This window comes from Diadema antillarum, unplaced genomic scaffold (assembly GCF_040938485.1).
Source record: "Diadema antillarum isolate AM-2024a unplaced genomic scaffold, OU_Dant_1.0 seq00001602_RagTag, whole genome shotgun sequence".
Classification (NCBI taxonomy): Eukaryota; Metazoa; Echinodermata; class Echinoidea; order Diadematoida; family Diadematidae; genus Diadema; species Diadema antillarum.
Window position 1 is genome coordinate 430,459 of NW_027272316.1, and position 18,993 is coordinate 449,451.

Below are 18,993 nucleotides of genomic sequence, written 5' to 3' on the forward strand. Positions count from 1 at the left end.
TATGCAAATTAAGGTCAATATCCTTTTTATGCCTCGGCCACGAAGTGTCGCCGGAGGGATTATGTTTTCGGGTTGTCCGTCCATTCTTCCGTCCGTAATCAGTTTTTTTGGACAGTGTATCTACAGAGCTGCCAACCGTTCCGAAAAATTCGTATTTGTTACGAAAAATCGAAGGGAATACGAAAATACGAAAACGTCCTTAGAAAGTACAAATTCACAGTGGGGAAAAATAATGGGTAAAAAAATAGCAAACGCACGTCGCATGTGCCATGTTATCTGTACTCAGCTGGGATATCGATGCAACGCGTACACACCGTATGTGGAAAGCGCTGAATAGAAAAGTGTGCGCACACGCATATCGCTGCTTGCGTACAGTGTACACCGAACAGAACTTCACGCGCGTGAATCCCTGCCGCCTACGGACCCTGGATGTTTACATGGATCGCCGTGGTATCCCCATGTGTGGCCGGCTGGGGATCGTGAGTATACTGCAGTAGCTACACACTGTGGCCAGCTGCCACTACAGTACCCTATGAGGCGGGGTGAAAGCGTTCCGTTGTCCAATGTCTGCTTCTTTTTCTCTTCTTTTTCATCCTCTTTTCCCTTGCCTCCCAAATGATTTTTAGAGTGTTGTGTGTTTTTTTATAACGTTATTGCATCATTTTCTGCAAGGAAGAGGTGAGTTTCTGTTCGTGTATTGATGTGCACTGCAGTATGTGCAGGTGAAAAGTGTTGGAACTTTCTTTCCCGAGTATCGTGGAAACTCAATGTATTTCTAGGCCTATTAAAGGAGATCTCATATAACAGAATACTTATAACAAACTATTTTCCGGTAAAAATGAATTAATTTCCTTTGTTTTGTATCGTTTATTGACTTGACCCCAAGGATCTCGTCGCAATACCGAGTTTCCAATGTACGTGTATTTATTTTCGCGTAGCTTTCGGTGCTGCAAACTTTTGCTAGGGCCTAAGCTTACCACTAAACTTCGTTTTATTTCTGTCATTTCTCACACCTCGTTTGGTACGATTTCTTCCATTTTATATCACTTTATCCGTTCCCTTTATACTTTGAAGTATTTAAACGTAATTCTCTTAAGTGTCTCGCACTGTTATTTTCGTAACGGCGATTTCTCTGCTTCGCTGCAATTCTTTTTCGAATCGAAGCGACGGAGTTTGATCCCAGCAGCTTCGATGTGCCGTTTGTTGTCTTTTCTAAATGTTTGTGTTGTTGGGAGGTGTTGATACTTTGTATTTGTTATTTATTTTCCTAGGTGTTTATCTCGAGGGATTATGCATATTTCTTAATGTTGATAGGAAAAGGCTAAATTGATCTTGAGTGATGTTTGATGCTGATGATGATAACTATGCTGGTGACTGGTGTAAAAAGACGGCTTCCTGTGAATGCTTAGCGTACGTGACGTTTGTTTTATTTCCCTGAAGTTCCCTCTTACTCTTCTTTCCCCCTTACTCTTCTTTCCCCTCTCAAGAATGATAAAAAAAAAGAAATTACATACACCTCACAACAAAAAGAACCAGGTGCTATAGCAACTTTCGTAGAGTTAAATCTAAATGTTCAATATCAGCAAAGAATAAGGGGAAAACACAAATGACAATAAATAAAAGCGAAGAGATTGTGTATGCAGTCTATCTCTTTGGCTCGAAGAAACTTGACACCCCACCCCTCTCCCTTGTGGAAATTTCCACAAAAGCAGGTGCCACACCCAGGTGCGTGCCAGACGAAAGAATGTGCGCACTGGAATCAACAGCGTGTAAACATCCTGGAAAATATCGATCGAAGAACCAGCTCATTAGTTGAATTAAAGGAATCATTGCAAAGATATCATGATTCTATTTCTATAGCCTTTCTTTTGGCGCATAGTAGGAAACATTGAAGAGTGGATTATAGTGTACCTGATCGAATATCTAATGTTCCCTGAACAATAAAGAAAGGATTGATTATTCAGTCAATTAAAAATACAACCACAGAAATACATGAAAGGTCTCACGAGTATGCCCAGACAAATTCACTACGAGTAGGTCCAATGAGATGCAGTCATCACCTGGTTAGACAGCAAAATACAACGTGTAATGACAATTAATTTCAGTTCACGCTCATCAAAACTGCTTATTACTTTTCAAGGTTTTGGCTATCAACATTCGTTCGTGGGTGTATTTTGTTTGTTTGTTTGTTTTGTGTGTTTTTCCCTCGTGAAAGATGTAATGATTTCTTCGTATCGAACGTAAACTGCATGTTTACCGTAAACAAGCCATTCAGCTCAGCTCAGCTATGGCGCATTCGATCCATCGAACTTGCAGTAATTTCTTATAGGCAGGAGCACATGGCGCATTACTTTAAACTTGAAAGTGAAGCCACGTGTTTGCACATCGGCGCTTCCACACACAGGGCGGCATTTTGCGATCATCGTTATAGCAGACTTTCCTATTCCAGTCAGGGGGAAAGGAATTGGAATACTTCGGAAAATACTGATGTTTAAAATCCAATAAAATAAAAAGAGCCTGAAAACAACGCATGATTATGTTTTAATAGTAAACAATAATTGGAAACACAGAACAGAGTTTTGCATCCGCTCACACAGAAGCTCTCTTGAGAAGATCAAGCATTCCCCGTCCCCTGCTAGATAGTGGAAGCTTCCATAATCAGCCCAGCAAGTTTTTGGAGGTACAAACTTGCACTTGTACACATTCATTGCGAGAAAGCACTCAATCAACGCTGAACATTGCGTAGTTTAGAATCTTTATCGTGCTGGTGACCAGCTGGATGCTTCGGCATGTGTCATAACGTTATGTTTAGAGCCTGTAGGCCTCATAACTCGACGAGTTTAATTCAAAATAGCAAAAAGAGGGAGATTGAAAAAATACGAATTCTGGTGGAAAAATACGAATTTTGGAGCTGCTGAGTACTAATTTGTGCTTCCAAAGGTTGGCAGCTCTGTATCTACAAAACCGTTACAGGTATCCTAATGAAACTTGGCATGTATATGTATGAGTGGGCGAGGTTGTGCCTATCAACTTTTGGGCGCACATGCTCAAGGGTCAGAGGTCATCGCCCCCATATCTATGTAGTGCATAAAGGTATTTTCTTAAAACTTAGCATATACATGAACTACCAAATAAAGATTCTCCAGAGAGTTTCATGTCGTGAGGTCAAAGGTTGAGTGAAAATGTTAGAATTTCACTTTTTATGCCTCCACCACGAAGTGGTGGCGGAGGCATTATGTTTTCGGGTTGTCCGTCCGTCCGTCCGTAATGAATTTTGTGGAAAGGGTAACTATCAAAACCTTTTGAGGTATCCTAATGAAACTTGGCATGTATGTGTATTAGGGGGTTGTGCCTATCAACTTTTGGGTGCACATGCTCAAGGTCAAAGGTCAAAAGGTCAAGGTCAAATACATAAAATTTCACTATTTCCACCATATCTATGCAATGCCTGAAGATATTTTCTTGAAACTTAGTGTTTACTTGTATTACCCAATTTAGATTCTCTGGTGAAAGTTTGGGTCATGAGGTCAAAGGTCAAAAGGTCAAGTAAAAATGTGAAAACTTCACCTTTTTTCTCTGTACCGTGGAAATTGTTCAAGGTATCTTCATCGAACATCTATATATACATGTACTGACTGGCTCAAGTTATCTTGAAACGTACTACATATTTATGCATCTTCTGCCTGACAGTGATTATCCTATGAATTTTAGGGTCAAAGGCCAGATGAAAATGGTAACAATTTACTATTCAATACAGAAATTGCACTTTTTCCCCATACCTTGAAAATTACTCAATGCATAAACGTATGAATGGGTCAAAGTCAAGTTAAAATCCTTAAATCCCAAATACATGCTCTCCTATTCATCCAATTAAACCTAGGTCAAGGAAGGTGAACATTCAACACCTTTGTGACAAACTTGTCATTGTAATATTTTGCCAATTTTGTGAAAATGTAATCACACATTGTCCACATGTACTATCTAAACCTATTAGGAGAATCATGCATTATGGCGGAGGCATACCAGTCGCCATAGCGACATTTCTAGTTTTTCCATATCTCACAAATGGTTTAAGGTATCTTCATGGAACTTAGTATTGTATGCATGTACTAACTGGCAGTGATTATCTATTGAATTTAGGGGTCATGGGTCAAAGATCAGGGGATCAATGGTCAGGGTCAACTCCTCAAAATTTCACTATTTCCCTCTTATCTATGCAATGCCTGCTGGATTTTTCTTGAAACTTAGTGTATACATGTAATACCCAATAAAGATTCTCTTGGAAGTTTCTTGCCAAAAGGTCAAAGGTCAAGTGAAAGTGCTAAAATTCACTTCTTCCTCAAACTTATAAAAGGGTTAAAAGTCAAGTAAAAACCCTCAAATCTCCAAATACCTGCACTCTTAGACAATATAGGCATTCATCCAATTCAACCTAGTTCAAGGAAAGTGAACATGCAACACATTTGTGACGAACCTGTCATTTTAATATTTTGTTAATTATGTGGAACTGTCATCACACATTGTCAAGACATTGTACTATAGACGCCTATTAGGAGAACCATGCATTATGGCGGATGCATACCAGTCGCCATAGCGACTTATTTCTAGTTTAGCCTAAAACCATTGAGAGGTTCAAAATCTATCGGGAAACAAAAGTTGTGCCTGCTGGCCGCGCTAGACAGGTAACCGCTGTACACAGGGTCTTTAACAGGGCTTTTCTCGTGGGGGATTTTTCAGTGGCCGTCACTGTACAGGCATGCTAATCTGGAAACATTAAACTGCACATTACTTGAATATGAGACCATTCTGAAGCAAACAATTTTCACACAACAATAGATATATAATGTACTCTTAAATGAATCCCACAAGGATTGGAACAATCATCCCCCAGCATTCCCACTGATTCCAACTGATGTGTTTTTGATGATGGTGATGATGATGATGATGATGATGATGTGTTTGTGTGTGTGTGTGTGTGTGAAGAGAAACCTCTTATGAAGTATGGAAGAGCATAATTGTTGGAGGAATTCAAAGTTTATTTGATGAAAATTGGTTTGAAATGGCTGAGATATCCAAAAATAAGGCAATCCTGATAAAAGGTGGGACCCACCTTTTATTGAGATTGCTTTGTTTTATTTTTTTTTTTGATATCTCAGCCATTTCAAAACCAATTTCATCAAATAAACTTTGAATTCCTTGTGGAATTATGTGCTCTTTCAATTCTTTTAAAATAAAGTTTCTCATTCTCTCACAAAAAAGTTGGAAACCTGAAGCTCCATCTCAGCCAATACTATACCATCCCTTTAATTTTGAATGCCTTCCCTTTTTAAGATGTTGACTGCGCCCCCCCCCCCCAAAAAAAAAAAAAAAAGATCTTATGTCAAGTGAAATGCATGCTAACTCAGTTAACTGACAACTCATTTTTTTTTTTCACTTCTTACAACGGGTACCCTAACTTGAATATCCAAACAGTACACCTACAACTATGTGTCCCAAATCAGGTTTTACACAGAAAAGTTGCAGTGTCTTTTCGTATACACATGAAGTTTTATACATACATGTAGGCCTATATGTGCATTTCTTCTTAGAAAATAAATAATTACATGCACATGTAAAAGGCGTAGAGCTAATAAAGTCAAGGGGATAGAAAGAAATTAAAAGAGATGAGAAAATGGAAAAAAAAGCACTCGCTGTAGCAATAAATTACAGGGAACAAGCTGAAATACAATGTGGGCCTACATTAAATTCCACTCTTCACAAGAGATTCACTGTTTCTGATGGCTGTAATAACACAAGAGCATAGATTGCAATTAGTATCATGGGCTTGAACCGAATGAAAACATTCCTATGTAACTTTTTCAGAATCCTGCGAACGTAATACGACTAGTGTCATGGCAAAGGCTATCATAATGGAGTGCTAAAATGCAATTTACTGAACTTTTCGAGAGCTAGAAATGATACATAGCACTGGCTTACATTTTGTCAGTTACCATAGCGACATGAATTCCATGTGTTACCATGTCACACACAAAAAGTGACAATGATGAAGAAGTGAAGGAGTGGGAGGGGGCGAGCTCATTCTCTGGAGGAGCAAATACCTCTACTTTCATCATTAGTATACATGTACAAGTTAAATTACAAATTACGACAGCATTCTACGTCGCTGATAAAAGTTTGTATGGAATCGCGTGTGTTTGTGTGTACCTGTGTGTGTGCGCGCGTGTGTGTGTATGTGTTATGTGTCCAAAGAGAGTATGCTGGCATCCCCTTTTCAAAGTGAACATGCCTCTCCTGAATTGTTATGATGATGATGATGAATTTTAGACTACCGATAAACGTGAGGCTACAAGGCGACGATAATGGGGTTGAGAGCGGATAAGATGGGCATTTAAACAGTAATTTCAAAGGTTCTATGTACTTGACCTCAATACACACACTCACACATATGCGCACATGTATTGTAGCAGCTCAACTTTTCTCTGCTTCTCTCTCCTCCTCAATCTCCTTCTCTCCACTCTGATATCTCCGTCTTTCCCACTCTCTCTCTCTCCTTCTCTCTCATTGGGTCATTGGTCATATCCGCTTGTTCTCCTAAACAATCAGTTTCCCTGTATTTCTTGACCCCCTTGTTTTCCTACCTGATACCAGAGAGGTGAGTCACCTCTCTGCTGTTCTGCATGCTGCATGTATAATTACCAATTTCTCTTTGTGTGAAAAGGCAGAGTGTGTCACAATATCATCCGTAACTTGCTCCGACAACTCGCCTCAGTGCAGAGCCTCTAATAAAACCTCCTATCTACAATGTATGCCCGGAGTGCCTGATGTCTCGTTTCTCTCTCTACAACTTTGATTAGTGAGTAGGTGTTGTTGTGGAGTGTATACTTGCAGCAGTGCAATATGAACAATACACACAAACGCATACATCTATCATCACTAAATTGGTGACCCCGCTTCGAACACTGCCTCGATCATGACTGCAACGACATTAACTCCAACCATGTCCAAGCTTGCCTCAACGATGGACGCCGGCACTCTTGCCGCAGCTGCACGCCTTGGGACAAATATTCCTGATTGCCCATCATGTCCATCTCCCAATTCTCGGAGCCGATTTTCTGCATCTTTTTAATCTGCTTGTCAGCATGCATCGCCCAACAACCTGTCTACCACATTGAACGTCAAATGGGATCGCTCCTTTTTCTGGTCATTGGCCCTCTGCCACATGCACTCGCCCACCCCGCAGCCACTCCGTCAATTCATTCACTTAAACAGGGATGCCAGTTTTCCGGCAATAGCCGGAATTCCGGCTTTTTCATATTTTGGTGTCCAATTTCCGGCTTCTTGATATTATTTCCGTCTGTGTGGGAAAGCCGGAAAACACGAGAAAGAAACAAAGAAAGAAAGAAAGAAAAACGAAAAAATATGATCATCTAAACTTACAGGACATTCACTTTCACGATCTCCGTGGTATGTTTCGCATATACTTGGGCATGAGAATATCACAAAACGACTGTCATGCAAAACTAGCGCGATGTTGCTCCTGCTAGCTGGGACTTGCAAACACGTGCGATGATAGCGATCGAACAGTGTGTGATGTTTCTATGCGATGTAGTGGTCGCGGCCGCGGTGCATGAATCATACTGTGCTCTCGCTGTAGCTACAGCGCTAAGATGGTGTGGTGAGTCGATTGAGTCGGCTGAACGAAGCAAAACTACGGATTTTATGGTACTAGGACTTCTTTATTTTTGCTACAAATTCCTTTTTTTTTTCTAGAATACGACCTTATTATTGTCTGGAAAACGTTGTACCAGCACGTGCGATCGCGATCGAACAACGTGTGGTGTTTCTAGGCGATGTACTATTATGTGCGGTGCATGGATCATGCTGCGCTCTCGCTATAGCTACAGCGCTGAGAGAGTATGGTGAGTCGATCGAGTCAGCTGAACGAAGCAAAACTACGGAGTTTACGGCACTAGGAATTCTTTATTTTTGCTACAAATTCATTTCTCTGGATTAGATTTGAGGGAAGAAGAGCCCTCAGAAATGCTCAGATTGCACCAGAGAGCATCTAAGAACCCCAGGGCTTCCAGGGCCCTTGAGCGGGCCCTGGACCCCGGCCGAAGGGACTTCGCGCTTCGCGCACATCAATTTCGTTCACAAAAAAAATTTCCGGCCCAAGAGCAATTTGCCACTGGCATCCCTGACTTAAAGGACTTTCCCTCGATCTCGCTCATGCTTTTCACCATTACACCTCGATTTCAGCATTCGACCACACATCTCATGGACTACTTAGATCCCCGACTCAACTGGTTTTAAGTTTAACCATGTTAAGTCTACTGCCAGGGAAAGTCATCGAGTCCATGACAAACTGACATCTATCAGACGATTACGACTCCGCTACTTACGCCGGCACTTACGTTCATCTTTTGCACTTCACAACGCAGTCGCACTCGCAACGCCGCGACGACATCGCCCGCCACGCCAACGCCACTCAACTTCGAACATGCCGACGAGCACGCTGCATGTTTGCGTCCGCCACAATGCCACCCGCCGTCTACTGCACCCGCCATACGACTTGACGGATTCTTCGGCAGGCACGCACGATCAACATCAACAACCGCCTGAACATTGCATCGACACTCATCAGCGCGTCGACCCGCCTTCAACTGCATGACGCCATTCGAATCGCTCAAACTCTCGACACGATGTGATACGAATCACTCAACAGCTGTTGCTTCGACACGATATGACACGCCGCGATACGATTCGTTCAAGTGTCGCAACGCCTCGATACAACTCGACACTGCTGACCATTGCCTCATTGACACCACGAACTCTCGATCACCCTCCGCCTAATTTTGGCTCGACCTCGAACACATCGGCTTCTATACTGGCACGACTCACTGCTGCCACGAACAGGCCATCGATTTCGCTCTTGCCAACTATCAACACAACATCTCCAGGAGACTCACTGTCCTGTCAAGCAACCGTTGATAGCTGACAATCTGACATCGATATTGACCATCGATTATCCCGACTTTCATCTTCCACACCCTGTCCTATATACCGACTACAGTTAGTCTTCGTCAACCGCGATAGCTGTACATTACCCAAGCACGTTATAATCGCATGCGATAAAAAGACTCAGTCACACACCACATTTTGTGTTATACACTCATTTCACTTGTATGTATCATGATTACTTTATCATGTCTGTCATTAGTGTCAAGTAAGCATCACCTCGCACATTTCAATTGCACTATATGTATGATCATGCTTTAATTCTCTAAATTTCTATGTTGCCTTTCGATATGCAGGCATGAGATTTCTCCGCGGATCCGCGGATTTCCGCGGATTTTGAAATTCTAAGGGGGGGAAATACACAGTCGGGAAACTTTCCGTGATTTTCCTCTTTTTTTTTTGCAGCCACCATATCTCGCCGTACTATCTAAAGCAACGGATGCTGCGTGTGTGATACCGTACCGTAATAGCTGTGATGTATTGGCATTGCATTGTGTGAATGGTGATGAGTGCATTTTGTCAGCGGGCAGCTGTGCGATGTTGCATGCATGATGATGCGTGAAATGGACTGTACATACTGCTAAGGAAAGAGCGCACGTGCGCTTCTATACTCTTTGCTGCTAAGTACAGTACAAGTAAGTGGCGTGGATGTGAAAAGTGCATGTCGATCTACTTCTAGCTTGCAGTGTGGTGTGATGCACACATGTGTGAGGCTGTAGCTGTAGCTGCGTATTATGCATGCTGCCACAGCGTTCAGCGCGATGCGCTGCTATTGTATCCCTCCCGCTGATTACGATGGACTGCATGATGGTTAAACGGTTGGCGTGACTACATTTGTCATCGTGATTTTGTGGACCGGTCGCGGTGAGAGTATTTTTTCTTCAACGAGAAAATGAAGACCCTCGATAAGGATGACCCTCGTGTAGCGGATATTGAAAAAGATGTCTCCAATAAGTTCAAGTGGCAGTGGTTGGACTATGAAGTTGATCTCCCAGCACCAGTGTTACGACCAAAATCACACTGAGAATGATCGCACAAAAGAAACCATCAACTAATGTTCAGGCAGTTTATTAACAGTGATATTGAGGGTACAGACTCGTAATCGGTTGCACATCAGTACAATAATGATCAATACAAACAATTACAAATCGGTAGTGGAATCACTTACATGCATCCAAATCTTAGATCACAAAGTCCCTACAGTTTCCTGGTAGTGTCCAGATACGATGTTCGATGCACAGATGAATGATCCGCGATGCACCGATGAATGATTCCTCCGACGTAAATCCAGACGCGCAGGTTGCGATAATCCTCGGTATAAATCCGGGATAAAAATCCAGGATATACGTCCATGTTTAACTCCACAGTATATGTCCACAGCGAAATGTGCAGAATCCAATGTTATGACGACCACGTCCAGTCGATGCGTTGAATGATGATTCAGCCAGTAATATCTCGCTAGGAATCCAGTCCGTCACAGCTTTGCCGTAACAATGTCCGTTGACATTAAAATATGGAGTCCATCTCCAATGAAGGCAAATCAATAATCTGCAGGCAAAATGTCTCCCAGGCCTTATCTCCACAAATATAACAGGTCAGCAGGTAACACAGGACTGACTATAACAAGTCGCTTCAGAGCCAGAAGTGACGTAACTCTCAGAGCAGAGGTGTTGGGTACTCTGCCTACTGCAGAATTTCTCTGGCTTATATACTATCCATTCACCCCCTTCTAGCACATTCTGTAACTCTCTCCAACCTGGGGCCACACATCTGAACATTCTAGCAAGTCCTATTAGTTCCATTAATCCAGGATGACTCACTGCATAACATCATTGCCAAAATTAACTACCAATCACATTGGGCTACAGGGACAGTGCCTCACTCAGCCAAATATGTTAGCACTTCCCAGAACATTCTGGAATGGGTGAAATCATTCTAGATTGAGTGAGCTATAATGTATTTCCTGCTACATGCATGTACTGCATATCCATATTGTATACCACCTAGAAAATTCTCCACTGATCTGGTCAGCCTGTATGTACTATATCTATACCACATAGAATGTTCTCCATTAATCTGATCAACCTGTGTACATACACATTAAAACAACCATGCATACAGTACATCATACATGTACATAATTACTAGTGTGTACATTTGTGACACCATCCCCCATGGGAAAAAGAAAGCCTTGCCGTAGCAAGGGTTTCTTTTACCTTCACAATTTCTCATTATTATTTACAATGAATGTGAGGTAAAATCCAAGTCAAGCTACAATAATGCCTTTTGGATAGCTGTATTAATTCCATGTTCTCTTTTCATGGATACCATTTACAATGATATTGCTGGGATTCTCGGAGCTTATACAATCATATCAAACTGTTTTGCACACATTAATGAATACAGTTGTATGCTAAACACATACACTGGAAATGATATGCGGTGAAAACTTTTCACCTTTGATACTCTCTTCATGTTACACTCTTAACAGAGCGTCGGCAATTACGTTGTTTTTGCCTGCCACATGTTTGATTTTGAGCGCATATGGCTGCGTCATCATGCTCCATCTGAACAACCTGTTGTTCTTCATTTTGGCTTCTCTTGGCAATACTTGTCCCTGACCGACTACATGCCCGAGATACACCACTCTGGCCTTTGCAAATTCACTCTTTGCCAGATTAATCACCAATCCGGCCTCCTTGAGTCGATCAAAAAGTTACCTCCTTGACTTGGCCACTGTCATTATCAGTCATGTCGTTGTGACTGTTATCACTTGATGAATTTGTGACATCAAAGTCTAATCATACATTGTAATTTAAGAAATCAACGTTTTAATTCTTCAACAGAGAGAGCTGAAGCCAAGAAACAGTGCAGATATTACACCCGCTTGCATGAATATACAGGCGTTATGACTGACTGCACCAATGAATCACCGCACTCATAGAGATTTTTGTATATGTAATGATGTTACTATTTCCATCTCGGAAAAGACAGCTGCTCTGGGTCAAAAACCTGTGATGAAAATCAATCTGTTTTGACTTTTGATTTCTTCATGGCGCCAATATTTTGTCATAAGTCATATTGATCACCCGTTTCAGGAGACATTTCCCTTTGCTCTGACACCCTTCATAAGTTTGGCTTCTTGTTCCAATGGCTGAAATGAAAAAGAATATTAGGTATTTCTTATTCCATCTCTGGTTATGTGATTGTAAATTTAGACATTTGCTCAATTGTCTCGGAAGTCCGTATTCACGAATATGCTTGCAAAATGAAAATTGTTTCTGGTATGTGAAATTAAGTCTATTGTCTGTTTCTGCCCTGAGATAGAGAGAGAGCCATGTTTCCTTACATGTGCACTGCTAATTTAGTGCATTGTCAGGAACATGTTGGTATAAGATTGCTCATGAAATGGAAGATGATATGTGGCTACTAATTGCACAGAGGTGGACAGTGTGTGAAGGGCCAAGCAGAGCTGCTAAATCTCCCTGATTTTGCAGGAGGCTCCCTGACAAATGAAATGTATTTTTCATGTCTTTGACAATTGAATACCAGTGTGCAAGCCTCTCTTCATCTTAAGACACTTTCTGCCTGTTGACTTACATGTAACACACAGTTATGAGTCTCCCTGATAGCCAGCCCGTCAGAATCTCTCTGACTGTAATGTATTAATGCAGACAAGCGTAGCTTAGCCTTTTGACAAGGCCTCATGGCTGAGGAATGAGACTAATTTGCTACAGCAAGCACTGCTAGAAACGGGTGAAAGCAAGACCGTGTGGTGCAGCCACGAGGCCTGTTCAAGGTTTTTTATGCCTCCGCCACGAAGTGGTGCCGGAGGCATTATGTTTTCGGGTTGTCCGTACATCCATACGTCCGTCCGCATTTGTTTACGCGATAACTTGAGTAATATTGATTGGAATTTTACCAAACTTGGTCCAAGTATGAAGTATGATGGGCAATTACTTGATTAGATTTTGGGTGAAATCAGCCAAAGGCCAAAGGTCATAGGTCAAGGTCAAATCATGAAATTGTATCCGTTTACGCAATAACTCAAGACTTGGATGGAGCAAATTTCACCAAACTTTGTCCGAGGATGATGTATGATGGGACAATTACTTGATTAGTTTTTCAGTGAAATCGGACAGAGGTCAAAGGTCAAAGATCAAGGTCAAATCCTAGAATTTATCTGTTTAAGTGATAACTCAAAACTGGATGAAGCAGCTTTCACCAAACTTGGTCCAAGGATGATGTATGATGGGGCAATTAGTTGAGTAGATTTTAGTGACATTGGCAAGAGGTGAAAGGTCAAAAGGACAAGGTCAAATGCTAAAAATGTTGCTATTTCCCCTATATGCATGCAATGCCAGAAGGTATTTTCTTGAAACTTAGTGTAGACATGTACTACAGCCTAAAGATTCTCCAGAGAGAGTTCCATGTCATAAGGTCAAAGGTCAGGTGAAAATGTGACAATTTCACTTTTCTCGCAAATGGTTCAATGTATCTTCATGGAACTTGGTACATACGCACGTACTGACTGGCAGGGATTATCTAGGGAATTTAGGGGTCATGGGTCGATAGTCAGGGGTCAAAGGTCAAGGTCAGCTCCTCAAAATATTACTATTTCCCTCATATACTAGTATATAGATGCAATGGTTGCATTATTATTCTTAAAACTTAATATATACATGTATTACCTAATGGAGATTCTCTTTGAAATTTTTAGTCAGAAGGTCAAAGGTCATATGTTAAGGGTCAACGGCCGGGTTTAAATGCAAAAAAAAAATCAATTTTATACTGTAATTACACTCTTTCTTCATACCTTGAAAATTACTCAATGCATAAACTTATAGAAGGGTCGGTCAGGGGTCAAGGAAAAATCCTCAATTCCCCAAATACTTGTGCCTGCACTCTTAGACAATTAATTGTATAGCAAACCTAGTTCAAGGAAAGTGAACATTCAAGATATTTCTGACAAACCTGTCATTTCAATATTATGCCAGTTATGTGAAACTGTCATCACACATTGTGAAGACATCCTACTATACACCTATTGGGAGAATCATGCATTATGGCGGAGGCATCAGTCGCCATAGCGACATTTCTAGTTTTCCCTGCCACCTCACGACGTACACAAGTATGAATTATTCATATGTACAATGTATTCATAGGTCAAACCGCTTTGGGTATGCCAATGTAACGTGTCAATGTTGCCAGTGCAGGCAGCTGCCATAGGCAGGCAGTGCAGGCTGGATACAGATGAGCAAACTGCTGACATGCGTACTCATGCATATTCATTAGATGCAATGTCATTGCAAGCACTGTGGTTGCTGATTGGCAGCTACCGTTTTCGGTAGCAGAATCGGCGAGAAACAACATTCAAGATAAGAAATTCATGTCAGATTTTTAAAACTTCTGCTTGCTTGAGAGTTGAGGAAAATTTTGGAGCTGGTATCACTCTCTTTCCTCCCAATATTCTAGCTGGAAGAAGCACAAGCTTCCCAAGCCTTAATGACACAGAAGCAGGAGGAGTCTAAATCAAGGATGGACAAGTTGATGGAAGAGCTTCACCATAACAGGGAAACTCAGGCCAAACAAGTATGTTGCTCTCTGACATAGGCCCTGCAATATATGCCCTGCATTTCAAAACCAACCTTGTCAGCAACTTTATATTTTTTTTATGCCTCCACCACAAAGTGTCGCCGGAAGCATTATGTTTTCAGGTTATCTGTCTGTCTGACCGTACTTTCATTCATCATCAGTTTCAGTTGTGTTGACAGCGCAACTTAAAAACTGTTTGAGGTATCCAATGAAACTTGGCATATGTATGTATGAGTGGAGGCAGTTTTGCCTATGAACTTTTAAGTGATCATGCTGAAGGTCAAAGGTCAAGGTTAAATTCTCAATATAATAACTGGCTATTTGTCCCATATGTATGCAATGCTATGCAAAGGTATTTACTGGAAACTTATTCTCTATACAGATATTATCAGATAGAGATTTTCTAGGGAGAGTTTTGAGCCATGTGGTCGAAGGTCAAGTGTCAGTGAAAATGCTAAAAATTTCCCTTTTTAGCTCACCTGAGCTAAAGTCTCAAGTGAGCTATTGCGATCGCTCTTCAACAGCATCCAGCGTGCATCATGTGTAAACTTTTTACATTTTCATCTTCTTCTTGAAAACCCCAACAATGATTTTCACCAAACTTGGTAGGTAGCATGCCGAGGGGAATAGGATCTCAGTTTGTTCAAATGTTCACCATGCTCCACCTGGGGAGCCCCAACCCCTCCCCCCCCCAAAAAAAAAAAAAAAAAAAAAAATTAAAAAAAATATCGGTAAGGAATCTCTAAAAATCGTCTATAGAACCAGAAGTGCTAGAGCTAAGTTAATACTATGGGTTTAGTACATTGATGACTGTTGTTTCAAGTTTGTTCATGGCAGAATCATGGGTGCCCCCCTTGGCACCCAGAGGAGGGGGCTTAAATTATACATTTTCATCTTCTTCTTGAAAACCCCATGATAGGTTTTCACCAAACTTGGCAGGTAGCATCCCTATGAAGATAGGATCTCAGTTTGTTCAAATGGGCACCATGCCCCACCTGGAGGCTCCCAGGGTTGGGGAGGGGCCAAGCCCCCCAAATTAAGGAATCTTTTAAAAAATCTTCTCTAGAAGGACAAGTAATAGAGCTGAGTTGATACTATGAGTTAGTACATTGATAACTGTAGTTTCCAGTTTGTTCATTGCAGATCCAAGGGTACCCCCTCCCCCGGGAGCCTGGGGAGGGAGGGGGAGGGATCCAAATGCAGGCCAAAATTGTATACATTTGGTTTTGGGGCAATGGCACCCTGGACAATTAGCCCGGACCCTTTCCCTGACCCTGAGTTTGTTCAATGCAGAATCAGCTCCCCTTGGGGACCCAAGGGGGCCCAAACACCCCAAATTAAGGAATATTTAAAAATCTTCTCTGGAACCATATGTGATAAGGCTAAACTAATGCTTTGAGTTAGTACATTGATGACTGAAGTTTCAAGTTTGTTCATTGCAGATCTAAGGGTCCCTATGGGAGGGGGGGGTCCAAATGCAGGCCTAAATTGTACATTTAGTTCTAGGGCAATTACCCCCTGGACAATTACCCTGGACCCTTCCCCTGACACTTACCGGGTACCCTAATCCTAATCCTGAACCTAATTCTAACCCTAACCCAAGCTCTAACCCTAAACCAAACCCTATTGTCTTGAAAACAACACGATGAATATTCACCAAACTTTGCAGGGAGCATTCCAAGTGGGATAGGATCTCAATTGTTTGAATGGGCACCATGTTCCCTCTTAGGCCCCAGGAGGCCCAAAGCTCCCAAATTAAGGAATATTCAAAAATATGTTTTTCTAGAATCAAAAGTGATATACATTTGTAGCTTTATGCCCTTTTTTCAAACTGCATAGCCAAGTTTTCTAAGTACTGTAGTGTACATGGCAGGTATTTTTACCAGTGTGATGGAATATGCAAATGGTCATCATGAACCCAGCTCTCAAAGCTGCCTCCTGCCTTTCAAGCTTGCAGTGTTTTAAGGTAAGAGTCTGCAAGAATGCAAGGAAGGTGAATTTGCGATATTCAGGTGAGCGTTAGACCCCAGGTCTCGTGTTTTTCCATATCTTGAAAATGGCTCAAGGTATCTTCATGAAACTTAGTACATATGCGTGCACTTCTTGACAGTGATCCTCTTGTGGGACTTTTGGGGTCAGGGTCAAAGGTCAGTGTCAAATTCTCAAATTTTTTGCTATTCCCCCCATATCTATGCAATGCCTGGACTCACAAGATATTTTCCCTGAAACTTTATATGCATGTATTACCTGATGAAGAGCCAAATGGGAGCCTAAATTGTACATTTCCATCTTCTTAAAAACCCCATGACAGATATTCAACAAACTTGGGAGATAGCATCCCAAGGGGAATAGAATCTCAATTTGTTCAAATGAGCACCATGCCCCCCCCCCCTTGGGGGTCCCAAAGAAGTGATAGAGCTAAGTTAATACTATGAGTTAGTACATTGATGAGTGTACATTGTAGTTCACATTTGTTCATAGCAAATTCAGGGGTGCCCCTTGGAGCCTTGGGAGAAGGGGGTGGGGAGGAGTCCAAATAATGTGCCTATGTAAATTGTACATTTTCATCTTCCTCTTGAAAACCCTATGATGGATTTTCACCAAACTTGGCAGGTAGCATTCCTAGGGGGGAAGGATCTCAGTTTGTACAAAAGGGTATCATGCTTCCCTTTGGGGACCCCAGGGGGTTCCCTCCCAAGTTAAGGAATTTCTAAAATATTCTCTAGAACCAGAAGAGATAAGCTAAGTTAGTGCCATACGTAAGTAGATTGATGACTGTAGTTTTGTGCATGGTAGATCAGGGTGAGATGGGGGGGGGGGGGGGGGGGGGGGGGGGGGGGGGGCAACATGTTTTCTTCTTCATCTTGAAAACACATCAAATTTGCTACCAACCAGGTCACAAGGGTGACAATTCGTATACTTAGTACAAGGTCCAAAGAATCCCTTATTTCAAAAAAAAAAAAAAAAAAAAATTCAAACTTGAAACACTCTGACTTAAATACATCAGTGAATCCATGCACTTTTAATGTTATTTTTAGTGGATCCAGAGGTTTGGTGAGGATTAAATGGGGGGGGGGGGGGACAATTTTTACATTCAGATTTTTATTTTTAAAATTGCATAGTTACATTTTCTAAAGACAGTGTACTGGACAGGTATACTTGTATTTTTACCACAGTCTGTGATGGAATAGGAGTATGCTTATGGACACCATGCCCCATAGAAGCCCTCAAAACTGCCCCCCCCCCCCCACAAGTTTTCAGTGTTATAGGGTAGCAGTCAGCAAGATATGTGGAAGGTGAATTTGCGATACTGGGGTGAGAGCGAGACCTGGGTCTCTTGTTTCCCATATTTTGAAAACAGCTCTAAGTATAGTCATGAAAATGGATGTTACCAGTTAGTGAATATTTGAAGAATTGTGGGCTATGGGGTCAAAGGGCAAGAGTCAAAGGTCAAGCGAAAATGCTCAAATCATGTAGTTCAAGGAAAGTAAACACTCGACACATTTGTGACAAACATCTCATTTTAGTTTTTTTCCAATTGCATGAAACTGTCATCTGACATAGTCAAGGCATACTCTAGACCTATTTGGAGAACCATGCCTTATGGCAGAGGCATACCAGTGGCCATGGCGACATTTCTAGTCATTATCTTTTCATCCGAGACTACATACATGTGAGTGCATATGATTATGTGAAATCCCGCTTGCAGGCATGTGTTCAGTTTTTAGCTCACCTGATGCGAAGGCTCAAGTTAGCTATTGCCATCACGCTTCATCAGGCGTATGTCGTCCGGCATCCAGCTTAGTGATTAATTTTCAGCAAACTTGGCAGGTGGCATTCCTAGGGGGATAGGATCTTAATTCATCCAAATGGGCACCATGCCCCACAAGATGCCTATAAGGGCCTTCCCCCCACCCATTAAGGAATCTTTAAAAATCTTTTCTCGAACCAGAATTGATGGTTAATACTATGAGTTAGTACATTAATGACTGTTTCAAGTTTGTTCATGACGGAATCAGGGGTGCCCCCCCCCCCCTTGTCCAAATGGGGACTTAAATTGTACATGTTTATTTTAGCATTATCAAGTGATATAAAACTATTATGTTTCAGCTCACATGAACATGAAACTATGTATGGCCGTTGTTACACATATATGACTTGTGTGTACTGCTTGGAACTTGTTAAATAAAGTCAGTTTGAACCTTGTCATCTTGTGAATGTAGACAGAGGAACAGAAAGCAGAAATATTATGTCTGAGAAAGGAGCTGGAAAGGCAAAGGAATGAGACTCGGACAGAGGAGAAGGAATATTCAGAAAAAAAGCAGGAGCTGACTAACCAGGCAAGTTTACCATCATCATAAAGTTTGGCCTTGGTGGAAA

At 41.6% G+C, this 18,993-nt stretch overlaps 1 protein-coding gene across 5 annotated transcripts in view; it reads left to right on the forward strand.

Annotated features, from left to right (window-relative positions):
* The window catches only part of LOC139711016 (uncharacterized), a 239,463-nt gene that overhangs the window by 153,998 nt on the left and 66,472 nt on the right, over positions 1-18,993 (forward strand). For 4 of the 5 annotated variants that reach the window (XM_071622933.1, XM_071622937.1, XM_071622936.1 and 1 more), the window contains 2 exons: positions 14,494-14,610; positions 18,837-18,953. In XM_071622933.1, the coding sequence (XP_071479034.1) occupies positions 14,494-14,610; positions 18,837-18,953 (234 nt within the window). The remainder of the gene's footprint in view (positions 1-14,493; positions 14,611-18,836; positions 18,954-18,993) is intronic. The other variant, XM_071622938.1, reaches the window with a different exon arrangement.